General features: G+C 53.7%; 1 protein-coding gene across 1 annotated transcript in view; it reads left to right on the top strand.

The window, feature by feature from the left end:
- KIF6 (kinesin family member 6) overlaps nucleotides 1-25164 on the top strand; it is a 354123-nt gene that overhangs the window by 323933 nt on the left and 5026 nt on the right. Inside the window, exons 17-21 of the mRNA XM_084890084.1 lie at nucleotides 12040-12124; nucleotides 13722-13857; nucleotides 16055-16152; nucleotides 21939-22028; nucleotides 23394-23500. Of these exons, the coding sequence (XP_084746210.1) occupies nucleotides 12040-12124; nucleotides 13722-13857; nucleotides 16055-16152; nucleotides 21939-22028; nucleotides 23394-23500 (516 nt within the window). The remainder of the gene's footprint in view (nucleotides 1-12039; nucleotides 12125-13721; nucleotides 13858-16054; nucleotides 16153-21938; nucleotides 22029-23393; nucleotides 23501-25164) is intronic.

Genomic DNA, 25164 nt, shown 5'->3' with positions numbered 1-25164 from the left:
CGGGGGGAAGGTAGACACTGTGCAGGAGGCAGGCCTGGGAGTTTCACCCACCCTGATTCAACCAAAGCTTTTAGCACGTCTTCGTTCCTTCAGACAAAGGCAGGTCTCCCGGCTGCCCCTCCCAGAGCTGTGTGTTTCTTCTGGACTTTACCACGTGGTATGTTTCTCTCTTGTCTGTCTCCCCAACACCGAGCACAGTGATGGGCACACAGTAGGTCCTCCGTAAATGTTTGTTGAATAAATCAGTGATATCTCAAGGATCAAATTCCTGCCTTAAAGACACACTAGACACCAGCCAAAGGGCTTTGGGCCCAGGTTCCAACAGCTGTAAAATGGGGTGGTTGGGCCAAATGACAGTCGTGCCCAGTGCAGGCCCTGAGCCTGAGCGGGCACCTGCTGATGGTGTGTAGCGTGAACAGAGGAACCTAGCTCTCCAGGCCCTCGGGGCACGCAGCTTTCCCTCCGTGTGAATGCAGGGTCCTCAGGACGGCGGGAACAGCAGTCTTGGTGAGGAGATGTGGAGGGTGGGGGTGGGTTAGCGGTGTTTCCATCTTCTCGGAGATGGAGGTCAAAATGCAGAATGTAAAGAAAGCAGCTGCCAGAGGCTGAGAGGGCCTGTCAGTTCGTCCAAAAGGACTCGGTGGCTCAGTATGGCCGGTGACAAAGTCTCACCCCTGAGTCCACTCTAACCCCTGGCTCCTGTGAGCATAGGACCAGCTTCGGTGATGCCAGGTCCCTGACCAAGTTTCCAGGCTCAAGGCGGAGGCTGGGATTGAGAAGGCTCCCCACCCCCTTCCCTGCCCAGCTCCCATCGCCCAGGCTCCGGACTCTGAGTAGTCCAACCTGAAAGACAGAAGGGCCATAGCATCAGCACTGGGGCCAGTTGTGAGCAGCAGCTGTGCTTTAGTCAAAAGAGCCCTCACCTTGGACTCAGGAGACCCCTGCGGAGTCATGCCTCTACCACGTGCTATCCTGTGGCTTTGCTCCATTAATCGTCCTGAATTTCCACTTCCTTCTCCACGGGAGAACATCTGCTCACTGGGCTGGCATGAGGGTCGAGCACGGTGTCCATGTGATGGAGCAGAACTGTCATGGTCTGGGATTCTGAGAGCCGGAACCAAACAAACCAGACGTCCAGGCAGCAGACGCAACCCTAGCCAGAGCCAACCACGGTGCTGAGCCACCAGCACAACAGGCACAGCTGTGGGGGTACCACAGTTCCCAAATCTGCTCTAGAGCACTATTTGCCCCTGTTCTGTGCACAAATGCAGCGGATCCAGGACTCTGCTGCTAATAATCCTGCCATCAGTTGCCTAGCCATTCATCTCCCAAATATGCTGAAACCACGTCTGATACTTTGAATGAACGAGGCATTTGACCAATGTCCTGGCCAGCCCGGGCTGCCATAATAAATCACCACAGACCCAGTGGCTGGTAAACAGAGACTTACTTCTCACGGTGCCAGAGTCTGGGAGCCTGAGGTAGGGTGCCAGCCGGGTTCTGGTGAGACCCCTCTCCTGGGTGGCAGGCTGCTGACTTCTCACTGTGTCTTCACGTGGAAAGAGGGTGAGTGAGCTCTCTCGCCTCTTCTCATAATGGCACTAGTACCATTCATGAGGGTTCCGTCCTCATGACCTAAATTCCCTCCTGAAGACCCACCTCCAAACACCATCACATTGGAGACTAAATTTTAATGTATGAATTGGGGGGTGGGGAGGAGAGACAAAATCTCAGTTTATATCAAACATAGAAAACAAAACTCTGGTAGAATTTAGTCTTGTAGAATCTACTCTAGTAGACTGAAGTTTACTATGGCTGGTCCCCCCATCACCTGCTAGCTCTCTCCCTTACACATGACAAAGACCACTGCTCCTGCTTGGAAATCTCAGCCCGGAAAAGGTCACTGTGTTTCCGGGACCAATTCTGTTGTGTGTGTGATGGGTTTCCCATTTCTCTGAAGAAGGTGATGCGTTTGGAGTGACCTCCCAACAAGAACACGGGGCCATCTGTGCTCAGACACAATAGGTGCCGTGTTCCAAACAACCAACAGGAAGCTTTGAGTGGTGGTTTGGAAATACTTGTGTCCATTCGGGAAACCATGGTGTTCATGCAAGAGAGACATGTAGTCCATCAGGGCAGAGCTGTGGGCTGGTGGCATTCAGGGCGCAGAGGAGCGAAGTTCCCATTCAGGAAAAAAAAAAAAAAAAAAAAAAAGGAAAAGAGAAGCAGGCAGGGAAAGTGAATGGTATAAAGTCTATGAACAACCATTTGGGGACAATTCTGGCAATATCTGGCACAACTGAAGCCATGCAAACCCCACTCCTGCCAAGCCCATGCCCAGAAACATGCCCCCAGAGGGGTGTCACATACCTGCCCCCGGTGCTCATCGCAGCATTGTCCTCACACAGAAAACAGCCAAACAAACAAAAACAGGAGAGGAGCCCAAGGTCTCAGGACAGGGTGGAAAGATGAGCTATAGCTGCAATATAGTTATACCATGGAACACTGTAGAGAGTTCAACATGAATAAACTAGATCTGCATGTAACACTGGGAATAAATCTCAAAAACATAGTGGTGATTGAAAGAAAGAAAATTATTAATGATTGAAAGAAAGAAAACTATATATGGAATAATACCATTTATGCAAGTCCTCAAATTTTTAATACTGTTTATTGGGGAGATGGAGTAGAAGCTTTGTACATTTTGTTGTGAAAGACAACATAAATACAGAAAGATGCACAAAGCATACATGTACAGGGGTCCAGGCCAACAAATATTTACAAAGAGAACACTATGCCACCTCCTCTCAGGTCAAGAGCTAGCTATGTCATGTTTAATTGGCATCTATATATATAAAAGGCTAATATGCTAAGTGTCTGACCATGTGACCAGTCACTATAATGTGCACTGATCACCAGGGGCAGGTGCTCAATGCAGGAGCTGCTGAGCTATGGTGACTTGGCAGTGGTAACACACCCTGAAATCAGAGAGGAGGGAGCCCAATTCCTCACCGGGCCATGTGATTTTACCTTCAGCCCTGGATTATGTTGTTGCTGGGCACTGTTGGCCCCGAATTTGGTTTACTGCACACTTGAGTTTGTGTTCCACACCCTATACAACAGCAACTTTGTAAAGTGCCCTCTCACACTCTGGGACCCCATGTGGAAGAGTCAGTTTCAACCCCATCTCCACAGGATAGGCCAAGGGACCCCACTTGCCAGAGAGACCCCGCTCGTTCTGCAGATGCCCCGGAGCCACTGCACCACCCCAGGTGCGGCAGGCTGGAGAGGGCCTGAGGGAGGTTGGCTCCAGGGCATTTCTGGCCCGTTTTGCCCAGTCCCATACCACAGGCCACCTTCTAATTAATTTCCTTTCAATGTGCATGAATTCATGCACTGGGTCACTAGTTAAAGTATAAAGTGAGAATCTGAGAGCAGGCGGGCTGTTTTAGGGGCAGAGGAGAGTGACTGGGGAGGGCATTGTGGGGGCTCCTGCCAGCTCTGCAGCGCTCAAGTTCAAAAACAAAAACTGAACTGACTGTGGCAACTAGATTATTCAAAACATGGAGGTGGTGTGTGCGTGGTATTTATATAATTCTCCGAACGTTTTTGTCTTTAAAATGGTTTACAATAATTTCCAGAACTCTACAAAGGATTCGATTCCAAGAGTTCGGAGATCAAATAAAATGACCGTGTCAGCGGAATTGTTGTGATAATAGAGGTAGTAAAAAAACGAATCCCAATTTGATTCTGATTAACCTTCATTTTCCTCACTACCGCTTTGCTTAGAGATGAAAACAAATTCACTCCTCATTTCTCCTCCAGGCTCACTGTCTCAGCAGCTAAAGCTGGTGTGCCTGGCGGGCCCGCCGCACTGTCCCTGTCTCTTTAATCCTCACAGTGGAAAGAGTTCTTCCTCTGTCCTTGGGTAGAAATTGGGGTGTAATGACAAACAAAACCAACAATAGAACAACATTAGTCATTCTACGTTATAACTATAGTCTCAATAACTCAAATTTCATTCAAAGCTAAGACTTCTCTTCCTTCCGCAACTAAGGCGACCTGCCAGGAAGATGGGATACAAGGTCAGCTCCTGTCTCCCTAACTCAGGTCCTCCCCATCTGCTAAGCTCAGTGACCCAGGAGTGGGGAGGAGAAGGGAGAAAGGGCCGCTGACTGGAGCTGCTGGAGCATGGCTCTGTGCTTTCTGGACCTGGTAGAGGCTAAAGCTGGCTCTTCCTCATTTGGGGGAAGAGCCAAAGGGAACCTTCAGGTGAGGGTCCCTGGGGGTCCCTCACCTGAAGGTTCCTCACGTGGGGAAACCACCCAATTCGAACAGATGTTCACCCACTTGGAACCTATATAGGTGAGGGTCCAAACAGGAAGCAGATGGCCACCCTCAAATCATGTGTTGTGAAGAGAGTTGAATAAAGGTTTATTGACAAAGGTGAGAGCAGAGTGTAGGGAGACTGCCGCACCCCATAGGTGGTAATAGCAGCAAGGAGCGAGCAGAGCAGTGAGTGGGCGCCGGGACTTGATGAGGAAAAGGACTGTGCAGGGTGTCTCTAGCCGTCTGAGGAGAGCCGTGACCTTCAAGCAGTGCATCCAGCTCAGGGCACCTGCAAAGATATTGGGCATGGGGGAGGCGGAGCTACCTCAGCCTCTTTCTCCTCCCACCCTCCAGTCACTCCAGTCACTTGCCCATTCTCCCCATTGGCTGAGCCCGGCCAGGAAGCAGGGTGGGAAGGGGAGTGGGGAGAGGGGCAGGAAGGCCAGTGTTTTACCAGCCAACCTCTGGGACCCATTGCCTTTGCCAGAGAGTGGAAGAGGGCAGAGGTGGGATTGGAGAAGCAAATGGAATGTGTCCAACGCACAGCCCCAGTGCCTGGGGTCCACTGCCAGGCCCCTGCCTGCTAAGGTCCCGCTTCCCTTCTAGGTGGCCCTATTAAAGGGACCTGAGTCTTCAGTAAAAGGCCGGAGAGTCTGTTGGGCCTCAGCAGCTGGCTCATGAGGCTTCTGTGCCCAGCTCTTCCAGCTCCAAACAGGAGCATCGGCTGTGATGGGAAAATGTCCCCCACAAGAGTGGCAGCACCTCAAGTCAGGGTGTGTGTGTCTGTCTGTCTGTCTGTTTTCTAAGAGCTGGTGGTTAAACATGGGCTGGCCCAGTGAGGGTCACAGGGACACAGCGGCAGCTCCTCACTCTTGCTCCTAGCACATCATCAGCCCACACCCTGCTCTCTGGACAGCAATTTTCAACCATTTCCATCTCTTGGTGCACACAAACTAATTGTTAAAATTTGCAGCACACCAAAAAATATATTATTTGCTGATCTGACAAAAAATAGGTATAATTTTGATTCACTCACATCGGATGGCTATTGTTGTGTTGGCAGGAATCATTTTTTAATTTAACAATCTAAGGGAAAGGAGATCAGTTCCCCTGACTTAACAATTCTTGCTGCACAGGATTGAAAATCCCTGCTCTAAAATTCCTGAATGGGAATCAGACATCAGACATCAGCCCACTGTACACACACACACACACACACACACACACACACATTCTACACACACATTCTACACACACACACACACACACACACACACACACATTCTACACACACACACACACATACTCACACTCACACTCCCGAGGACGCTGATTGAGCTTTCTGAGTGGTCTCCTTCAAGCCCTGTGACTACTGTTGTGGGAATGCCACACACATCGCCCCAATAGGAAGATAAGTGGGCTTAAGGCAAGCACTAGCTCCTTTGAAGAAATTCTCTTCAAAAATTTCTCGGCTCTTTCCAATGTTGACGTGGGTATTTTGCTTGTCTACGGCCTCTTGCCATCTTACTTGGAAGATGTGCCAGCCCCACTGTGCGCTGTCTCAGACCTTTGGGCTGTATATGATACATCTGTGCCAAATGAGCATATTGACCGAACAAATTGCCTAATAGCAGATACGTTTTCCAAAAGTGAGAGGAGACTGTTTTATCACGGATCCTCAACCCAGTTCCTAAAAGCCCTGACATTTCTCTCATAAGCCAGTCAAGACAATCTCCCAGCCTGACCATCCCTCATCGTTATGGGAGGCAGGGCCAGCACAGACTCCCATAGACACCATAGAAACTGTCCCCCGAGAGGCTGTGTGTGTCCTGAGAACACTACCGACTGGCTGCATCCTGTGTGACAGCGACGTGACTGGGTATGGGGGTTGCCAGGGTTCCTGCTAGCCTCTCTCTGACAAGCCACGGAGACTGGGCCCGGCGGTGAGGCTAAGGTAACAGAGGGTAGAATTTTGAGGGACTCAGACTTCAGATCAGATGTCAGCACACCTCAATGTGTTTGTGTGTGTGTGTGTGTGTGTGTGTGTGTGAGAGAGAGAGAGAGGGGGGGGGCGGGTGTGAGGAGGCCACAGTGGGCTGGAAAGCCAGCAGGAGCTGCCTCAGCTCAGACTGGCCTCTGGGGGCCAGAAGCCTCGGAGAGCATCCCCAAGCCAGGCTCTAAGCGGCTGCCACCAGAGAAATGTTGACTAGAAGCCAAGAGATGGGTGTGGGGTTCAAGCAGAAAGGACGGTGAAGAGACAGGAGGAGGGATAGCTTTGGAAGAATCCTAAGTGAGGCTGCGGCGAGTAGCAGGACCAGCAATGGTTTTCCTGGGGCTGCCCTGCACCAGGGCCTCCCTCCCAAGGTCACTGCCCTGCATGCACGCCGGCCTCTGTGTGGTCCACAGCCTCCTCGGGGACAGATGGAGAGGGGAGGAGCAAAAGCTGGGGAGGCCACCTCCTGGGGCCATGGCCTTGGGCACTGCAGCCCAGAGCAGAGGCAGGGGAGGTGACTCAGGCGGGAGGAGATGGTGGTGGGCTTCTGGTCAGGGTGCCTGGGCCTGTGTTCACTCTGAGCTGACATTTACTTAATGATTCTGATGGTACGAAAGCAAGGGGTATGCCCCCTGTGGTTGCAGCCGTGGGTGTGCTGGGGCAACGATCAGCCACAGCCAGTGCCTGCAGGGCATCCATCACCCGTGAGTCCCGCCGGCCCTGGGCGGCTGTGCTGTTCCGCAGAACCAGCACCAGGATGGATGGTGGCACTGAGCGCCCGTTAGCATGCGATCACTTCAGCTGACAATAAATTTGAGCCATTAGCCAGGAAATGGTCTGGTTGGGAAGCCAGACTCTGCCTCTGAGCCACTGCCCACTGTGGTAATTGAGCCACCTACGCCATTCATCTCCCCAAGCATAGACACTTGGACTTCTCCGACAAGGTGGGCCGAGTGATCTACAGTCTGGAGGCCGCAGAGCTCACGGAAGCCCAAAGAGGGTGCCCAGCGCGGGGGTCACTAGGCGGAGAGCGGAGGCGACCAGCTGATGCCGCCCTGGCTCCCAGGTCCGTCTGCCACAGGCAGCCACGTCCGCACGCAGGGCACCGGCCAGAGGAGGGCCATGTTGGGCCTGTGGCCTTTGCTCTGTGGAATCCCGCCGGGCCCTCCCCTCCGGTGCCTGGTTGAAATGTCAGTGTTGTCCCACTCAGACGCCTCGCATGCGGGCACGGAGGGAGCAGGCTGTCTCTGGGCATCAGAGGCTGCACCTGGGCAGCGGGCCCCAGCAGGCGCACTGCAAATGCCAGGGGGCCAGGGGGCAGCCGTGGCTTTGTTAGTGAAGGGCAGCCTTCTTGGGCTGGCACTGGGGAAGAAACTGAGGCTTTGTCTCAGCCCCGGCCCCACATCCGAAAGGCTTTCACGGGAAAGAGCATCACCTTCAAATGCCAAGGATAAGTCAATACCGACTTCAGTGCTCTGCCCGGCTTCCTTCATTATCGGATTCGCGGACGGAGGAAAAGGCAGCCGCTTTGAAGTCGGATGGAGCCGGGTCCTGAGCTCAGCTCTACTCAGCGGTGGTGCGAGCCTGGGCAGGTTCCTCCCCACAGGCCTCAGCTTCCCCTCTGCAGTGGGGCTGCGATGATTAGATAAGATAAGACACGTGAAGCCCCCGACCATGGACAGCCACACGGTGGGCATCATCATTCAGGTTTACCCTCCACCTGCCAGGGCCACGTGCAGGCAGCTCCAGCCCTGACAGGGTGCTTTTCCTGCCGCAAACCCTGGGGCCCCTTGTCTCCACAGGGGCTCCCAAAGGCCTGGCCAGGGGCAGGGGCAAAGGGGCATGCCAGCTCCTACGCCACCCTGCGTGGGCCTTGGCACTCTTGACCGCTCCTGCCTGAAGTGCTAGCATTGAAACAGGGCTCAGAGCCTTGCGAGGGGGAAGCATCAGACCTCACCAGGGAAAGAATAGAAACCAAGATTAAGTCACCGTTGTTATTTCACATTCACTCATTCCTTTTCTGTTGCTTCAACTTTATCAGTTCGTTTTTCCTTTCAGAATAGTGCTATCTGGTCATCAACACCTGTGTTGTTTGTCCGGATTGTTAAGATTCTAGTGTCTCTCACCAGACAATTTATTTTAGATTTTTGTTGACTCAATATGAGCACATGTTATTATCTTTGTGGGAGATTTCTACTGACGGCACTAAATCAACCTTATTGATGATACCATTCCCTCTCTGTATATAATTATTGATTACCTAATTTAAATTATGTGACAAAGACCCAGCGGTAATGTACCCGTCAATTCTTCCTTGCTTGCCTTGGGTTTTGCTCATTTAGCTACTATAGTGTTTACCAAATAAATGCTTATGACTATGAATACTCTGATTTTAAAAAAGGAAAAAAGAATTCTCCGGGGACCTACCAGCAAATCCTAACTCAGTAGGTCAGAGTGGGCCCAGCTGTCTATGTGTGTGAGTGTGTGTGCATGTGTGTGTGAGTGTATGTGTGTGTGAGTGCATGTGTGTGTGAGTGCATGTGAGTGTGTGTGTGTGTATCACTGTGTGTGATTGTATGTGAGCATGTGAGTGCATGTGAGTGTGTGAGTGTGTGAGTTAGTGTTCGTGTGAGTATGTGTGTGCGTGTGAGTATGTGCGTGTATGTGTGTGAGTGTGTGTGAGTGTGTGTGTTGAGGAGTTCGAGTGCAATCATGCCTGGGAGGGGAGGAGGGGCACACAGGAGTCTGGCCTTCCCAGCAAGGGCCCCTGTCCTCCTTGTGCTGCTAGTTCCCAAAGACCTGACACTTCAGAGCAGGGACCGGGTGTGCCCTGTTTGAAGTTTCAGTCACTGTTTGACTGCTTCCTCCGTGTGTGGCATTCAGATCCACAGCAGCTGGCATGAAACCTTCCCTCCTCGCTTTTGTGTTGCTTGGAGCTGGCTGCCCTACAGATTCACCCGGGCTGTGACCTCCTATGCCCTGTCCCAGCCGGAACCCTGTGCCTGAAAGGAGGGCTCCCTGTGCCTCCTATCACGTGACCTGAGGGCCTGTCCCTGGCCACAGTCCCAGTGGGCATGGAGACACACAAAGCCCTAATGCCCTTTGGTGACTGCCCCTGCTCTGCTCAGCGCTTTGTTCACTTCCTTTGAGTTCCCAGCCCCTATTTGTGTTCGGAAAGGATGGTGAGCCAAGCGCAGAGAGCAGCTGGAGCAGCCAGGGGCTGTCTCCTGGTGGGTTACAAAGCATTTCACTAAGCAAACATCACCTTTGGCAAGAGTCCCTTTGGTTGTCATGACAACGAGGATCGCTTGTGTCTTGGGGGTATGCTGTGCCCTCCTTCTGTCTGCCCAAGGTCCCTTGCCCCAGCTCTCTCTCCCAGATCCTTTCAACAGCCCTCGGCATCCTGGCGCCACCTCACATTAATGATTCTTCACTTTGGAGCAGCTTTCTCTTGCTCAGCAAAGAAACCGCTTGGCTTAGATATCAAAGGGCCAGATCGAGCTATTCCTCTGCTCAAAACCCTCCAGCCTCAGGCCTCTCTCAGAGCCAACGTCCTTCCCCTGACCTACAAGGTGCTATGTGACCGGGCCTCCTCACTGGCCTCCGCTCCCACCACTCTCCCTCTCCCTGCGTGTGCACATGCCGTCTGTGGGGTGGCAGAGGGCAGGGAATGGGAAGAGGAGCTTTAGGGGTCTCTCTGGAGCCCCAAAATCATGCCAGGTAGGAGGGGGAACACTCCAGAATGCTGGCCTTCCCACCGTTCTCCAGATGCACTAGCATCTGTGGTGTGTGAACAACGCACCGGGGACACAGCACAGGGCCCGCCCAGCCTCGGAAGGGCTCCGGCACCTGTGCTGGGGGCCCGTGGCCCTGTGGCTGGGCAGTCTGGCTCCTCAGGGCCCGTCAGGCGCCCAGCGTGGGCCACCGTGGAGTCCTCAGCTCGGGAGTCTGCGGCATCTGCATCTCCTGTCTCAATGAGGAGTCAGACACTGCTCAGTCACTTCACAGGTGACAGTCAGTCGTCATTTGATGCAAGGGAGAGAAAGTAGCTGGTGCCTGGAAGATACAGCACAGACTTCTAATCCACATAGCACATTGATCAATGAGTCCAATAAGGACAGGAAGAGCAGCCAAAGGGGAAAATTCTCAGCAAGTCAACCCCTCAATAAGTGTGTGTGTGTGGGGGGGGGGGGGAGTTCCATTTGTGATCAAAAGAACAATCACTCTGAAGTAGGGTGTTTTGACAACCACTCATAAAAATATGAAAATGTTTAGCCCTAGCCGGTTTGGCTCAGTAGATAGAGTGTCAGCCTGTGGACCAAAGGGTCCTGGGTCTGATTCTGGCCAAGAGCATGTACCTCAGTTTGTCTCACATCAATGTTTCTATCTTTCCCTCTCTCTTCCACGCTCCCTAAAAATCCATGGGAAAATATCCTCAGGTGAGGATAAATAAAATAAAAATACGGACATGTTTAAACTGACCTCAAGCTTACTGATGGCTAATGACAGCCTGACGGGGCCAGACAATGACAAAGCGGCTGGACTGCAGTCCCGGGACACCGCCTGGAATAAACACTTCGCTCTCTGGAACCAGCTCTGTGCCTTGTCAGCTGTGTAACCTTGGTTAATCACAGCCCTCTCTGAGATGGCAACGCCTTTCCTGCTCAGGGTTTTGAGGATTAGTAAGGTGTGGTGAGCACTTGGCAGAACCTGGTGAGAAGGCATTCAATCAATGGTTGTTGTTGGTATCCACCTGCTATGGAAATAAAGGCGAAAAGCCGACGCAGCCAGGAGATCCCTGCCCCTTGCAGGCCTGCCTGGAGTGTTCTGTCCAGACTCTGGCTCTAGACTTAAGATCAGCTAGAAAGCAACTGTCACAGAGTCCTCGATGAGGGAAGAGTGGGCCTGAGAATAAAGCTTCAAGCACACATGGCATTTTGTTGTTGTTGTTAAGATATTTAAAGAACCAGCAAATTAGAAGGAGGACATGCTGTGTTCTTGCAAAGATCCAAAGTAGAGGTGAAAGAAGTTAGTGTGGTAGCTCTCAGCTCAAAGGAAGAGGAAAGAGAGCTGGCCAGTCAGCATGGCTCAGTGGTTGAGCATCGACCTATGAATCAGGAGGTCATGGTTTGATTCCCGATCAAGGCATATGCTTAGGTTGTAGGCTTGTCTCCCAGTGGGGGACACAGCCTTCCTCATGGCCTGGCCACACTCCAGTCTTGGGCAGGGAATCTGAGAGTGGGACTCAGCTCTGGGTGCACTGCCTGGGTTCGTCAGGCTTGGGAACCACCGCTTTAGAGACTAGAGAATTGGACCCCTCAGCTGGCACAAGAACAACGTGGACCGGTTAAGTAGTGTCTGCCTAGTTTACACAGGGCTCTGTATAAGAAGATAGGCAGTGCTATTGTGCATCTTCTCTGGAGATTCTAGAGGAAATGCGTGAACCTAATAGCAAAAGGGCTAATGGGACATAAGGAAAAATTCTCCTCCTGTGACAGATGTTGGGCAGTGGAAAGACCACTGGCTAAGCAGACTCATGGGAGCCTCCGGGGGCCTCCATCGGAGCAGAGGTCACCAGCCAGAGGAGGGGCAGACCAATTCCCATCCCAAGGCCCCAGAGGAGCTTACAGAGCCCCCTTTCAACTTGGGGTACACCCTAGCCCTTTGACTTTCTTCCTCGTTGAGGTAAACCATGAGCATCTATCTCCCTTCTCCAGGTATTGCAGAGAACATGCCCATGCCCGCCGAGCCAGACCTGCACGAAGAGAAGCTGCGGTCACAGCTGGAGGAAGAAAAGAGGAGGTGCCCTTTCTTTCTCCTTGTCCACCCTACCCCAGCTCAGAGGGCTCCACGGGGGCCTGGGGCTGCCCTGGGCCGGCAGAGGCTGTGCTCGCGCAGGCCTGGAGCTCCTCTGGGAAATGGGTCCAGCTGCTGGGTCCTGAAACAGCTGGAGAGGGGCTGCCCCTGAGCAGGTAGATGTGGTATGTGAACCCTGGGCTGGTGAGGTGGAATAAGGAGCAGAAGAATATCAGGAAGGGAGAGCTGGAGGCTGTTGGCACCTCCTCCCCCAAAACCAGGCTGAGGCTGCAGGAGTAGTCAGTCCTGTCTACTGCTGCCACCTAGCGGAGCCAAGATTTATGACCACGGGGGTCTTCCACCTGCAGTTTGGCCCACTTCCCTCTTGTCTCCTGATCTGTAAGGCATCTTGAGAGCACAGACCCTCCTGCAGCCCCAGATGGTTTCAATTACAGAGTGAGCACCCTCAAGCACTCACAGACATGTGACCATTACCGACAGCATGGTCACAGAGTCTTGCTAACACTCCAGCCAAGCTCCTTAGCTCATCCATTCCTTTATGCATTCAACACATGTTTGCAGTCTCCTCCATGCCATGGATAGATTTTGGGGAGACCAAACAAGCCACCTCCTTGCCCCTAAAGTGTCATTGTGACACAGGCCACCCCTGGGCTGGTTTAGGCATGCACCCCGAGCACACCTTGCCACCCTACCCTCCTGAGACTTGAGAACAGGATGCCAAGCAGCCGGTGGGCAGGTCATTCCTGCCACATTCTCCTTCCAAAAGCTCGCACTGCACTGCCCTCCGGACAGTGGCCCTCCAGGCCCCGGGTTCACTCCCCTGTTGTCCTCTTCCTCCCTCCCTCTGCTTATTTTTCTAGTTTTTTTCTATCCATCCCTGTGTCTATGCTGCCCCCATCTTGTCCCCTTGGTCCACACTCCCAACCACGGGGCCCTCTCAAAAGTCAGGGTGTCTACAGAGGTATTCTCATCTACTTCCTGTTGGACAGCCTCTGGCTCAGTGGCCTGCCCAGGACCCCCAGGCGCACAAATGAAGGTAGTGCCACTTTGGGGTCTCAGCATGAAGGTGAGGCAGCGGAATGGAAGGCCATCAAGACTGGTCCTAGAACAGAGAGCTGGTCCCCATCCTGGCTGCTCTCTTTATTAGCTCTGCGCCACAGAGCAAGTCCCTTAACCTCTCCAGCCCGAGGTTCCAAATCTGCCAGGTGGAGAGAACTGGGTGCATCCACAGGGCTGTGCAGAGAGTGAAGTGGGCGTGTGTATGTCCAGGGCCTGCAGCAATGCCTGCCCCTCCGCAGGTGCTCAGTACTGGCAGTTACCACTCTGGGAGATGGGCCCTTCATCTCACACACAGGCCCACGGCCCACGAGCCTACGGGCCCGAAATGCCTGGCTCTGCTTCCCTGTGGTGGGTGGGAGCCCTGCCACCACACCCTGGCCTCAGTGGGCAGCATGAGGGTCCCAGTCCTATTATCAGCGCAGCACTGTGAGGCCACAGAGGCACAGGTCCTGCAGCCAACAGCCCATCCACAGCCCTCCCTCCTTCCAAAGACTCTCACGGCTCCTGCCTGGTGCCCCTGCAGGTATAAAACCATGTTCACACGCCTGAAGGCCCTGAAGGTGGAGATCGAGCACCTGCAGCTGCTCATGGACAGAGCCAAGGTGAAGCTGCAGAAGGAGTTCGAGGCCTGGTGGGCAGCGGAGGCCAGCAGCCTGCAGGTACAGCTGGCTGCAGGGCCCTGCTGGGGCTGGGTTAGGGCACAGGTGGTGCATATCCTAGGGGAGCCATGGAGCCACCCCTCCATGGCAGCAGGGAAGGGGCAGGCACAGCCCTGGGGCGGCCGGGGGAGGAGGAGTGGGGTTCCAGCACACAAGCCCGTGGGCACTCAGCCCCGGCAGGAAGCAAGCGCTTATCTTGGTAACCAGGACTCAGGTGATCTGGGCTCATTGTTTTCTCGCCTGGAAAGGTGGGGATGGAGGTGCACGCCCCAAACCGGTGGATCAAAATGGGGCATGCCACCATGGCACTGTGTGATGCTTTCCCGTGATAACATATTAACAACACTGATTGTTTTTTCTTATTACAATGATATATGCTATAAAAATGTTAGAAAATACAGAAAAGCACAAAGGAGTAAAAGACCACCATAAATAATCCCACCACTTAAGGAAAACCAATATCATCGTGTTGGGTCATATTAATATCACATGTCTATGCATATAAGCATGTTTGTTTTTTGTTTTTTATTTTTAATATATTTTTATTGATTTTTTTACAGAGAGGAAGGGAGAGAGATAGAGAGCTAGAAACGTCGATGAGAGAGAAACACCGACCAGCTGCCTCTTGCACACCCCCTATCAGGGATGTGCCCGCAACCAACGAACATGCCCCTGACTGGAATCAAACCTGGGACCTTTCAGTCCGCAGACCGACGCTCTACCATTGAGCCAAACTGATTTCGGTTTTATATAAACATGTTTGTATAAAACTAGAATCGTATTGGTCTCCAGGTGTTGCAAAGGCACTTTCACTTAATCACAGAGCATGACTGCTCTCCCATGTTGTGATTTTTTCCACCAGCGTCCTACAGGCCAGCACTATTCCATCACATGGATCTGTTTTAATATCTTTAACTAATCCATTGCTTAATGTTTAGGTCATTTCTAGTATTTCCCTGGAAACACATTTGAAGATAAATGTTTGCATATTTTCTGAACAGTTCTTAAAAGTTCCCTATCGTATAGTGAAGCTAAAGTAATCTGGGGAACGTTAGCTCAGCCCCAGTTCCAGTTGTCCTCGGGCTCCCTGGCCGTGGTGCAGGCAGGATGACATGCACATGGGCGTGTCATCTGCACAGCTGGCAGGCCTGCAGGGACCATCTGACAGACAATGGAACTGATGCAAAGAAGCTATTTGCCCCGACCGCCTGGCAGAAGCTCCCAACGTGTTACCAAGTGGCCATAGGGGCCGATAATAGGAAAGACTCTTTAGGTAAAGTTAAACACACATGATACAAAAAACAAAACAAAACAAAACAAAAAACACAATAACAATAAGACTGAAATACAGTTCTCAAAGTAGTTTTAAAACAAGGTTATGGTGTAGTAGTATGTACAGCACTTTACAAATGCATTCATGAATAAGGTCTAAGGCAGGCCCAATACTTACTATAATTTCTAAGAAATGATGACCACAACATTTCAAGATTTCTGTAACTGTAATGCGATACGATGGTCCCTGTGATTTGTACTGGGATGCAGTCGCTGGTACTGCTAATACGATGGTGGTTTGTTGTTTACACTTATCATTGAAAAAAAATGTTAAATTTCAGGTAGAAGTTGGGAAAAATAAAGATGTAACTGGTTCCCATCCACGCCCCTGGTGCCCCTGGATCTGCCTGTTCCCCAGGAAAGACCCCATCTTGGTTCGTCATCAGGAGTGAGGCGTCAGCCACTGCAGCACCCAAGGGGGCTCCATGGCTGAACGGGGTGAGGGACATCCCTTGTGAGTTAGGAGGTGTCCAGGCCGGCTGACAAGGTCTGACAGTCTATGACTTACAGAGACAGTGGAAGCCAGGGAGCCAAGTGTCAGCTCCGTGGGTCCTCTGTCCACAGACGCCACTTAAACAAAAGGGGCCAGGTGACTGCAGCAGGGAGGATGGGCACCCTGTTTTCAGGAACTGGCTCTGAGCAGTTTCATAGCCTTCGATGTACCCGGGTGGGCAAGACGCCTTAAACCTCAGCAGGACGTGGGAGGTGATAAGAAACACCCCCGACAGTGTCCTGGGGGCCAGGGAGCAAGGGGGAAGTGCCCCCTGCTCTCGTGCTCACGGGCACTCCGCCAGGGCCCAGAAAAGCCAGGGCCTTTTCCCATCGTCAGACTCAGGCTGACACTGTGCAACTGCTTGGCCCACAGGTGGAGTCTGCCGCAGGGAACTCACTCAGCCACAGGCAGCCGCTTGCCCCCAGGTCCGGATCCCAGCACGAGAAGCCCCCACTTCTTTCTAACCAAAGGTAAGGGGAGAGCTCGGCTGACAAGGTGGGGGTGCCCCGAAATGGCTCCCCACTGTCCTCCTCGCTGCCGCCTGCCCTGAGGTCTCTGTGGGAGGAGCAGTCACTCTGTTAAATCATGTGTGGACGCCAGGCAGTGGCTTCCGGCTTGTTTGGGTGCCCCCCACAGACCCCTTCCCCCACTGCCCCCCAGTCCTTCCCCAGCTCTGATGCTGCAGGCCCATTGCCATGGCAACAAGAGAGGCCTTGACCCTACAGGCCCTGGTCCAGCGCCTGAGCAGGGAGAGGGGTCGGCAGTGGGAGGGCAGCATGGTGCGAGAGTGGGTGCTGGTGGCAGGGCAGAGGTTAGTCAGCCTGCCAGACACTGGGAGCTCTGGTAAGAGGCTGTGAGGACAGATGTGGGAGGTGCCCTGAGGGTGAGGAGAGCCCAGAGCCAGCTTCCCTCACACCACCTTTGAGGGCAGTTTCTTCTCGCGCCACCCACGGCATTCTCTCTCCATCCCCACAGCTCGGGTGGTACAGCCAGTGCTCTGTGCCCCGGCCACCTGCCGCCCCAGATGGACAGCACCCCAGGAAGAGGCCAAGCGGGGCAAGGGGGAGGAGAGAGGGTTGGCTGGGAGCGGCCCTGTGAGGGGGTGAAGGGCAGTAGAGCTCTCTCCTTGGGGAGAGCTGGGGGAGGGGCTGTCAATCAATCCATGTGATGGGACGGGACAGGGTGGCACTCCACCTCTGGCCTTCTTCTCAATAACCCAAACCCCAGTCAAGTCGTGAGGAAAACAGCAAGTCCCGTGGAGGGGCGTCCTCCAGAACCCCCTACCCCCCACACCCCCCGCCAGTCCTTAGGGCTGGCAAGGAGACGACCACAGACACGAGGAGACTGAGCTGATGTGGCAACTAGAACTGTGATGTGCTATCCCGGTGGGACCCTGGACCAGAAAGCACATTCCAACAAAAAAACTGAGAAAATATGGCCTGGCCAGTGTGGCTCAGTGGTTGAGCATCGACTCATGAACCAAGAGGTCACCAGTTCAATTCCCAGTCAGGGCACATGCCCGTGCTTCTGGCTCCATCCCCAGTAGGGGGTTTGTGAGAGGCAGCTGATCAATGATTCTCTCTCATCATTGATGTCTCTTTCTCTCTCCCTCTCCCTTCCACCTGTCCATCTCTTCTTTCCATCCAACCTCCAAGGAGCGCCCCCAGTTGAGACTTTCCGGAGGGTGTGCTGAATCCTCCTCATAGCTCCTCCCAGCAGCGGGCCTTAGGCAAGCCAGCTCCCTCTTTGGGACTCCCTGTCTCTGTAAGATGCACGAGGGTCCCTCCGACACTATTGTTCTATGAACAGATGACTGTCCCAGAGCCACCGAGGAGCCGCTGGAGCGAGAGAGCGAGTCTGCACCTGAGTCCAGCTCAGGGATTCCAGAGCCGCTGCTGATGGACTCGGCGGGCAGGGCCGCTCCTCCGCTCCTCGGGCTCTGGAAGAAACCCGATTCCAGCTGCACACGCTGGATTCACAACTCTGAATGGCCACCCAGGAGGTCTAATTGATATAAATATTGCTTATTAATCCTTATTAAGAAAGATAATGAGTTCTGGTGGCTGGTGTGTTCTCTCCAGAACAAATACCAACATGAGAAATGGATTCAGTGTCAGGCTGCTTGGTCAGGAGAGGGGGAAAAAGCAATTTGTAACATGAGGGATCAGAAACCAGGCTATGGCATCGGCCACCGGGGCAGCTTAGGGACCAGCGGAGTGATTCCCTCAGCAGCCCCAGCCTTCGCATGGTTCCATGCTCCTTGCCTGAGCTGGTCGTGGCAACGGGCTGGGCGTCTGGACTGCAGGGCCTTCTCCACCACAGGGTAACCACCACGCCCTTCTGCCCCTTCCATCCACTCTCCACCTCCATAGTTTGGGACCTGTGAACACTCCCTGGCATTTTAGAACAGGATCTGCTGGGAAACCATTGAGTCAATGATGCATTTGTGTGTCGATGACTTGGTCTCATAAGGTTTGCTACATCTTTCAAGCTGACCTGGACCCTTCTCTTCTTCTCTCCTAACTCTCCCCCCTATCCCCACTCACCTGCAAGAACTTCAGTTTGAGCCCTGAGAATTGGCCTCTGTTCCCTAAAGAAGAGCATGCAGAGCCTGCCACCTTGTGGCTGCCTCTGGTCCTGCAGCTGCCTTCCAGCTGGCCCACATACTCAGTGGAGAGGCTCTGGGATGCTAGGAAATACCAGTAAGCAGCCTGGGCTCTGATTTCCTTCCCTGTTGCTTGGCCCACCGCCCTGGCCCTGTGGAGGCAGGCCCAGCGAGAAGCCCTGATGGGAGAGGCGGGAGAGGCTGAAGGCTGCGGCGGAAGAAGGGGCTGCACACATGGGTGGGACCGCAGGTTGTCAGGCCTGTGGAGTTCCTTGGAGTCCGTGCAGACATGGCAGAGCTGGTGCACCTGTCTCGAACCGTGGCCTGCCTCAGCCTGAGTGTTCCCATCTGTGAAAGGAGGGTTCTGACCGAGAGACTTTTCAGGCCTCTTCCAGCTCAGGATCCTCCCAAGGCCAGAGTGAGGACCCTGACAGCTGGACAAGCTTTCGCCTCTGGCCCTTTATCTCCCAGTGGGTGCTCCTGGGATCCGCTATTTGCAACCAAGAACCCAAGGTCAGGCCAGTATACCAGGCAGCATAGTAAAGTCGGCAAATTGCATGTGCGTGAACTGTTGGATCTGACATTCAGGAAGCACAGCGCTGGTCAACTGGGTCCACCCAAGGACAGTTGGTGTGGCCAGGGATAAACCAGTGTGCTCCCCCTGAACACCCGAGGGGGTCCCAGTTAATAAAGCATCGTGGCCAAGAGCATGGATTCCAGAGCCTTCGAGAGCCATCACTGGGTCCAGATTCAAACACTGACCAGCTGGGTAACTTTCAGAATTTTTTAAACGTCTCTAAGCTTCCGTGTTATCATGCCAGGGGTCCTCAAACTTTTTAAAGTGGGGGCCAGATCACGGTCCCTCAGAGAGCTGGAGGGCCGGACTATATGAACTACTAATTCCTACTGTAACACCTCGGCTGCGCTCATTGCCCAAAAAACCTGGTGGGCCGGATCAGACTCCTCTGCGGGCCGCATGTGGCCCGCGGGCCGTAGTTTGAAGACCCCTGAATGTATACAATGGGGATGATGAGGCTACTGGGAGAATTAAGTAGCATGTTTGCAGAGTACATTCCCAGGACCTGGTGTGCAGACATGTCTATGAGCGACATTTGTGATCTTCGTCTTCTTTGTATTTGTTCAATTTGCATACCCAATACACCCAACGCTCCAATGTGAGGGTTCATGTATAAGCCATCGTTATGAGCTGAAAGTTTGTGTCTCCCAAAATTCATAGGTTGAAACTCTAACCTCCATGTGATGGTATTTGGAGATGAGGGTTCTTTGGGAGGTGGTTAGATCATGAGGGTGGAACCCTCATGAATGAGATCAGCGCCCTTACAAGAGGAGGCCAGAGAGCCCGCTCATGCCCTTTTCATGGAAGGACACAACGAGAAGTCAGCAGTCTGAACCCCAGAGAGGGCTCTCACCAGAACCCGGTCCTGCCGGCACCCGGACCTCAGGCTTCCAGCCTCCAGATGAATCCCCATTGGTTATAAGTCCCCTGGTCTGTGGCGCGTGGTTATGGCAGCCTGCCCGGACTCAGACAGGAATGGGAACCAGAAGTGGTGCTGCTACAGCAAATACCAAAAAGTGCTGAAGCTGCTGTGGACCCAGGTGATGGGTCGAGGCTGGAAAGCGTTGAAGTGCACAGCAGAAGAAGCCGAGATGGTCGTAAAGGGACTTTTAAAGGCCGTTCTGGGGAGGGCTCATGACGGACAGAAGAGCTGTGGAGAAGGCTTCGGTCTCTTAGAGGAGACAGACTGCTGGTAGAAATTGGAGAGTAAAGGCCATTCTGATGGGGTCTCAGGCAGAAATGAGGGGCATGCTGTATGAAGCAAAGGCAGTCCTGGTAATACGGTGGCAAAGAACTCGGCTGAGCTGTGTTCATGCTCCAGTGTTTGTGGAAGGTCCAGTTTACAGGTAATGAAACTGGGTGTTAGCCAAGGAGATTTCTAAGCAAACTGTGGAAGGAATGGCTTGGCCCCTCCTGAATGCTTAGAGTGAAACGTAAGAGTCATGTCTTGAAGGTGACCTTTTTAGGCAAAAATGACTATAATATACAGATCTGGGGACTCCTCCACCTGTCCATACTGCAAAAAGTAAGGAAGCGTCTCCAAAAGAGAACCCTGGGGTGCGGCCCAAGGAACAACAAGGAGATGAGTGTGGGCATGAACAGGGATGGATCGGCAGCCCCACCAGGAGCACTGACAGTGTGAGCTGAGGAGGAGGAGCGGGGACAGGACGAGGCAGGCTGCTGGACTTCCTGGGTTTTACAGGATGGCACCACGTGACACCCACCGTTCTTCCAGCAAGAGGAGAGTGACCAGAAAGGCCATTCAGAGAGCCTCAGGCTGCCCCTCCATCTCAAAAGGAGGGCGCATCGACTTGCTTTTCACAGGCCAGAGCTGGGGGAAGAGGGGGGACACCCAGCAGAACCTTGAGGGCATGACCCCTGCCCGGCAGAGCCTGGCTGATCGCCCCAGTGGGACCAAAGGGCAGATCATCAGGCCGAAGAGGATTATGGCTGAGCCTGAAGATCTCCTGGTGTTGGCCTGGCGAGGAGTTAGCCTCTCTTGAAACCCATCACCTTCCTTGTTTCCTGTTCTCCCTGTTGGAAGGGGAACATCAGTCTATGCTGGGCCTGCCCGCACTGTATCTTAGAGGCATGTAGCTGGTCTGGATTCGCAGGTTCACAGCTGGAGGGCAGCTTTGCCTCAGGATGAATCAAGAATATCTCACATCTCACCCAGGGCTGATTAAACGAGATTCCAATGAGACTTTGGACTTTCGGCTTAGTGCTGATGCTGGAAGCTAAGATTGGCAGGGCGGGGGGAGGGGGAGGGGGAATGGTGGAATGGAATGAGGACATGAATTCAGAGGCCCCCCGGGTAGGGATGTTACAGATGAATGTGCTTCCCAAACTGTGTATGTTGAAACCTAATCCCCAATGTGACGGTACTTGGAGGCGGGGCCTTTGGGAGGTGATTAGGCGCTGAGGGTGCAGGCCTCGAGAATGAGATCAGTGCCCTGATAAGAGGCCAGAAAGCTCCACTCTCTTTCCCCCACCTGGACACTGTGATGTTCTCACAGAAACCCAGTCCCGCTGGCACCCTGAACTAAGACTCCCCACCTCCAGAACTGAGAAGTAACTTCCTGTTGCTTAAGTCCCTCCCCTGTCCCCACCCCCCAGGCTGTGATTTTCTGTTCTGGCAGCCTGACCTGACTAGGACGTTCACTACAGAGGGTTCTTGGCTCCTGGCCTAGTCTGCTCGGCTTGCCCTAACCAAACACCCTACAGAAATGCATTATTTCTCACAGTCTGGAGGCTGAAGAAACCCATACCAAAGTCAAGAGCATGAGAGTCTGGGGAGAGGCCGATCCTTACTATGTCATCACATGGTAGCAAGAGCTTTGATCTCTTTTTAAGGACACACATCGCATGTTGGGGGCCCCACCCTCATAATGTCATCCAAACCTCCCAAAGACCCCATTGCAAACACCACAATACTGAGGGTTAGGGCTTCAATATATGAATGTTGAGGGGACACACAGATTCGGTCCATACAGCTCCTAACCACACACCCAGAGTTTGTTTCTCTCTGGTAAACCTCCTCCCCTCCTTCTCCTTGGTGGGTCTGTTTGTTGCAGCATCGTGAATGCCAGGAAAATCCTGCCCTCGCCTGGCCCCATCCTGCCCAGCCCGGAGCAAAAGGACCATCGTGCCTCCCTGGATGACAGGTCTGTGATCTCCCTCTCACGCTGGGACTGCCCCAACTGTAGGCCAATTGGGTGGAAATCGTCAGTCTGCTCCCCCACAGCCCGAGGAGCCCTTGTCCAGTGGCCACACACAGAGCCCAGGGCTGGCCTCCGCTCTGGCACCCGAATCCCCGGGATCGCTCACAGGTGCCGCCCGGCTCCAAGGTTTCCTCCCAGGGTCACTGAGGCCCTGTATGGGTGCTTCCCGTCTCCTGTGCATAGATGCACGGGGGGGGGGGGGGGGGGGGGGGCATTAAAGGAAAGAAGAGCCAGCCCAGAGACCATCCCAGCATGGGCCTCGAGTCCCCGCAGAGCCTCCAGGCAGGGAGGACAGAGTTGGCATGCCTGGCCTCCGTCCTGTGAGCCATTTATCCCAGACCTCTCCCAGCGCCCGCTCTGTGCCCTCTGACTAGAAGGCCCCCATGCCTTTCTTCTCCTGGCAGGTGCCAGTCTTCTCCCAAAGTGTCCCAGGGTGAACTCCACGGGGGTCCTCCCTGTCCCCAGAGAGGACGGACAGTCCCCACCCCCCCCCAGCTCACTACCCCCCTACTGTATACTCTGCCTTAGCCCTCCGGCTGCATTTCAGCTGGAATGCTGACAAATGACTGCTTTCGATCATGAACACCTTATTACACACGGGAGGGAGCGGGGACTGACACCTGCTGTGGAGGGACAGGTGTGCGGGTGGATGCTGGGCAAAGCCAGGAGAGCACGATGCTCTGGATTTTCTTAAGGCAGATTTTATATGGAGAAGTTGGATGGAGAAAGAGGAGGGAGAAGCCATAAACGTCCCTTCCTTCCTAAGGGGATTTTCAGTTCTTCTTACAAATCTCATTGGTCAGGATCTGGCCACCTGGCCACATAGCTGCAAAGGAGCCTGGGAGATGTAGTTTTTAGCTGTGCAGCTTACTTAGATAAATATTATGGCTCTGTTTTTAAGGAGAGAGGGGAGAATAGTTATCTCTGGCTCAGGAACAACTGGCTAAGCCGTGGTGGGGATGGGGACACACTGGGGAGACATCCCAAGGCATATCGGCATCTAAATTGGGTGCTGAAGAAGCTAGATCCCAGGTCAAATGGGCTTTGTTTGGGGTAAGCTGGGGAACAAGGGAAGAGGGGGTGTGATAAAGGATGGAGAAGGTGGTGAGGACATGGCACATTTGCATGGAAAGATTTGTTGTGGCTGCTAAACAGGTAAGGGTGTGTGTGGGGGGGGGGGGGGGGACGATTTGTCCTCATGGCCTCCTGGGTGACATTGAGTCATTGCAAACGGAAAAGCATTTGGGAAAGGTGAGCGCCGAGACCAGACACAAGGTGCAGTAAAGTGTGGCATGTGGTTGTCCCCAGAACCTCTGAGAGGCGCTCCTCGTCCGTCCCTCTCACCGGAGACAGCCAGACGGATTCCGACATCCTGGCATTCATCAAGGCCAGACAGAACGTTCTGCAGAAGAAATGTAAGTGCCCCTTCCTCCAGGTCCTGTGGCCCTCCTCGCTCTGCTCGCCGGGGAAGGCTGGAGCCAGCAGTGAGGCCGGAGGGAAGCAGGAAGCGCCCTGCACGGTCCTGAGGCCACGGGACTGGCCTGGCGCTCACCTCCACGTGCCCAGTCTCTGCATCCTCCTGGAGAAAGCCCCTCGAGGCAGCAGCAGGAGCCCCCAGACAGGCCAGAGGGTGGGCAGCCTGGCTGCTCCTCTTCCAACTGGTCAGCTCCCTTTGTCCCCTGCCCCCAAAGCCAGCGCTCCCTGGCTCGGTCCTCACCACACAGGAGGGCTGAGTGGTGGCCTGGCCCCTGGGGAGTCCCTGAAGATGTGGCCTCGCCAATGAGTTGTCGGTGTAAACAGCACTGGGAGGCCCAGGCCTGGGAACACAACACGAGGTTATGGAGAAAGTGTGTGGCTGGTCAGACAACAGGGAGGGAAAGAGCAGGCTCTTCCAGCCTTTCTCACAGAGCCTCTGTGGACAGGCCTCTCCTCCCGCCTCCCTCTCCCCAGTCCACACCCAGCAGGCTTAGCATCAGCGGGCTCCTTGGTGGATGAGAGGCAGACCTGGGCCATGACTGACCCGGGCCCTGAGAGCCTGCACTCAGCTTCCTGACGACTCTCAGCTGTTTGGACAGCAGGAGGTTGGCATGTGGGTGCAGCACCCCGAGGAAAGGGTGGCCTTTGCCGTGTTGTGCTCACCCGGATGCCAACTTGCTTACATCCGTCTTCACTGGTAGGGTCAGCACCATGAGCCCCTGGCCTGGTCCTGTCTGAGACCTGAGAGTCCGCTCTGCCAGCAACCTGCTGGGGCACCGTGACCTCCCCACTGGCTTCCTCTCAGCCTCAGTTTCCTTGTCTAAAGAGAAGAAGGAAAAAATTGAATTTGGATTTGGTGATCTATGAGGCCCCATCTATCCCCCATATACTCTAACGACATGTATCGGACACTGAATAGTTTGCACAGCCAGTTGGTAAATAAACACAATAATTATTGGGCATCTCCTGTGTGCCAGGCACTGTACCAGGGCTGGGCCCTGGCATTGAACAAGACAGAGTACCCTCGCCCTAACTGACTTAGCTCAGTGGATACAGCATCGACCTGTGGACTGAAGGGTCCCGGGTTTGATCTGGTCAGGGCACATGCCCAGGTTTCAGGCTCCATCCCCAGTAGGGGGCATGCAGGAGGCAGCCAATCAAAGATTCTCTTTCATCATTGATGTCTCTATCTCTCTCCCTCTCCCTTTCTCTCTGAAATCAATAAAAATACATATTAGAAAAAAGAAAAAGAAGAAGACAGAGTGCTCTCGACATTCCAGGAAAAGAGAGGAAACTAATGAACATACCAACAAGCACCTAGATCCTGTGAGGTGCAGACGAGGAATCAGCCAAATGCTATTATTGCAGAGAGTAACCGGGAGGCTGCTCTTCACTGGGAGGAGGGGGTGCTGGGGGGGAGGGGTAGGCTCCTTGCGGAAAGAGCTTCACCCTGACAGCTGAACAATGAGAAGGGAGCAGCGTGGTGATCTTGAGTGAGCCGTCCCAGCGCAGAAGCAGAAATGGAGAGCGCTGAAGGGAAAGAGCTTGGCTTGGCCAGGGGTGGCTGGAGGTGAGAGAGGCAGCAGGGCCAGACCCAGGGTCC

Source organism: Pipistrellus hanaki (genome assembly GCF_964339955.1).
Source record: "Pipistrellus hanaki genome assembly, chromosome: 7".
Lineage (NCBI taxonomy): Eukaryota > Metazoa > Chordata > Mammalia > Chiroptera > Vespertilionidae > Pipistrellus > Pipistrellus hanaki.
The sequence above is the reverse complement of the archived record's forward strand: the minus strand, read 5'-3'. Positions and strand labels throughout refer to the sequence as shown.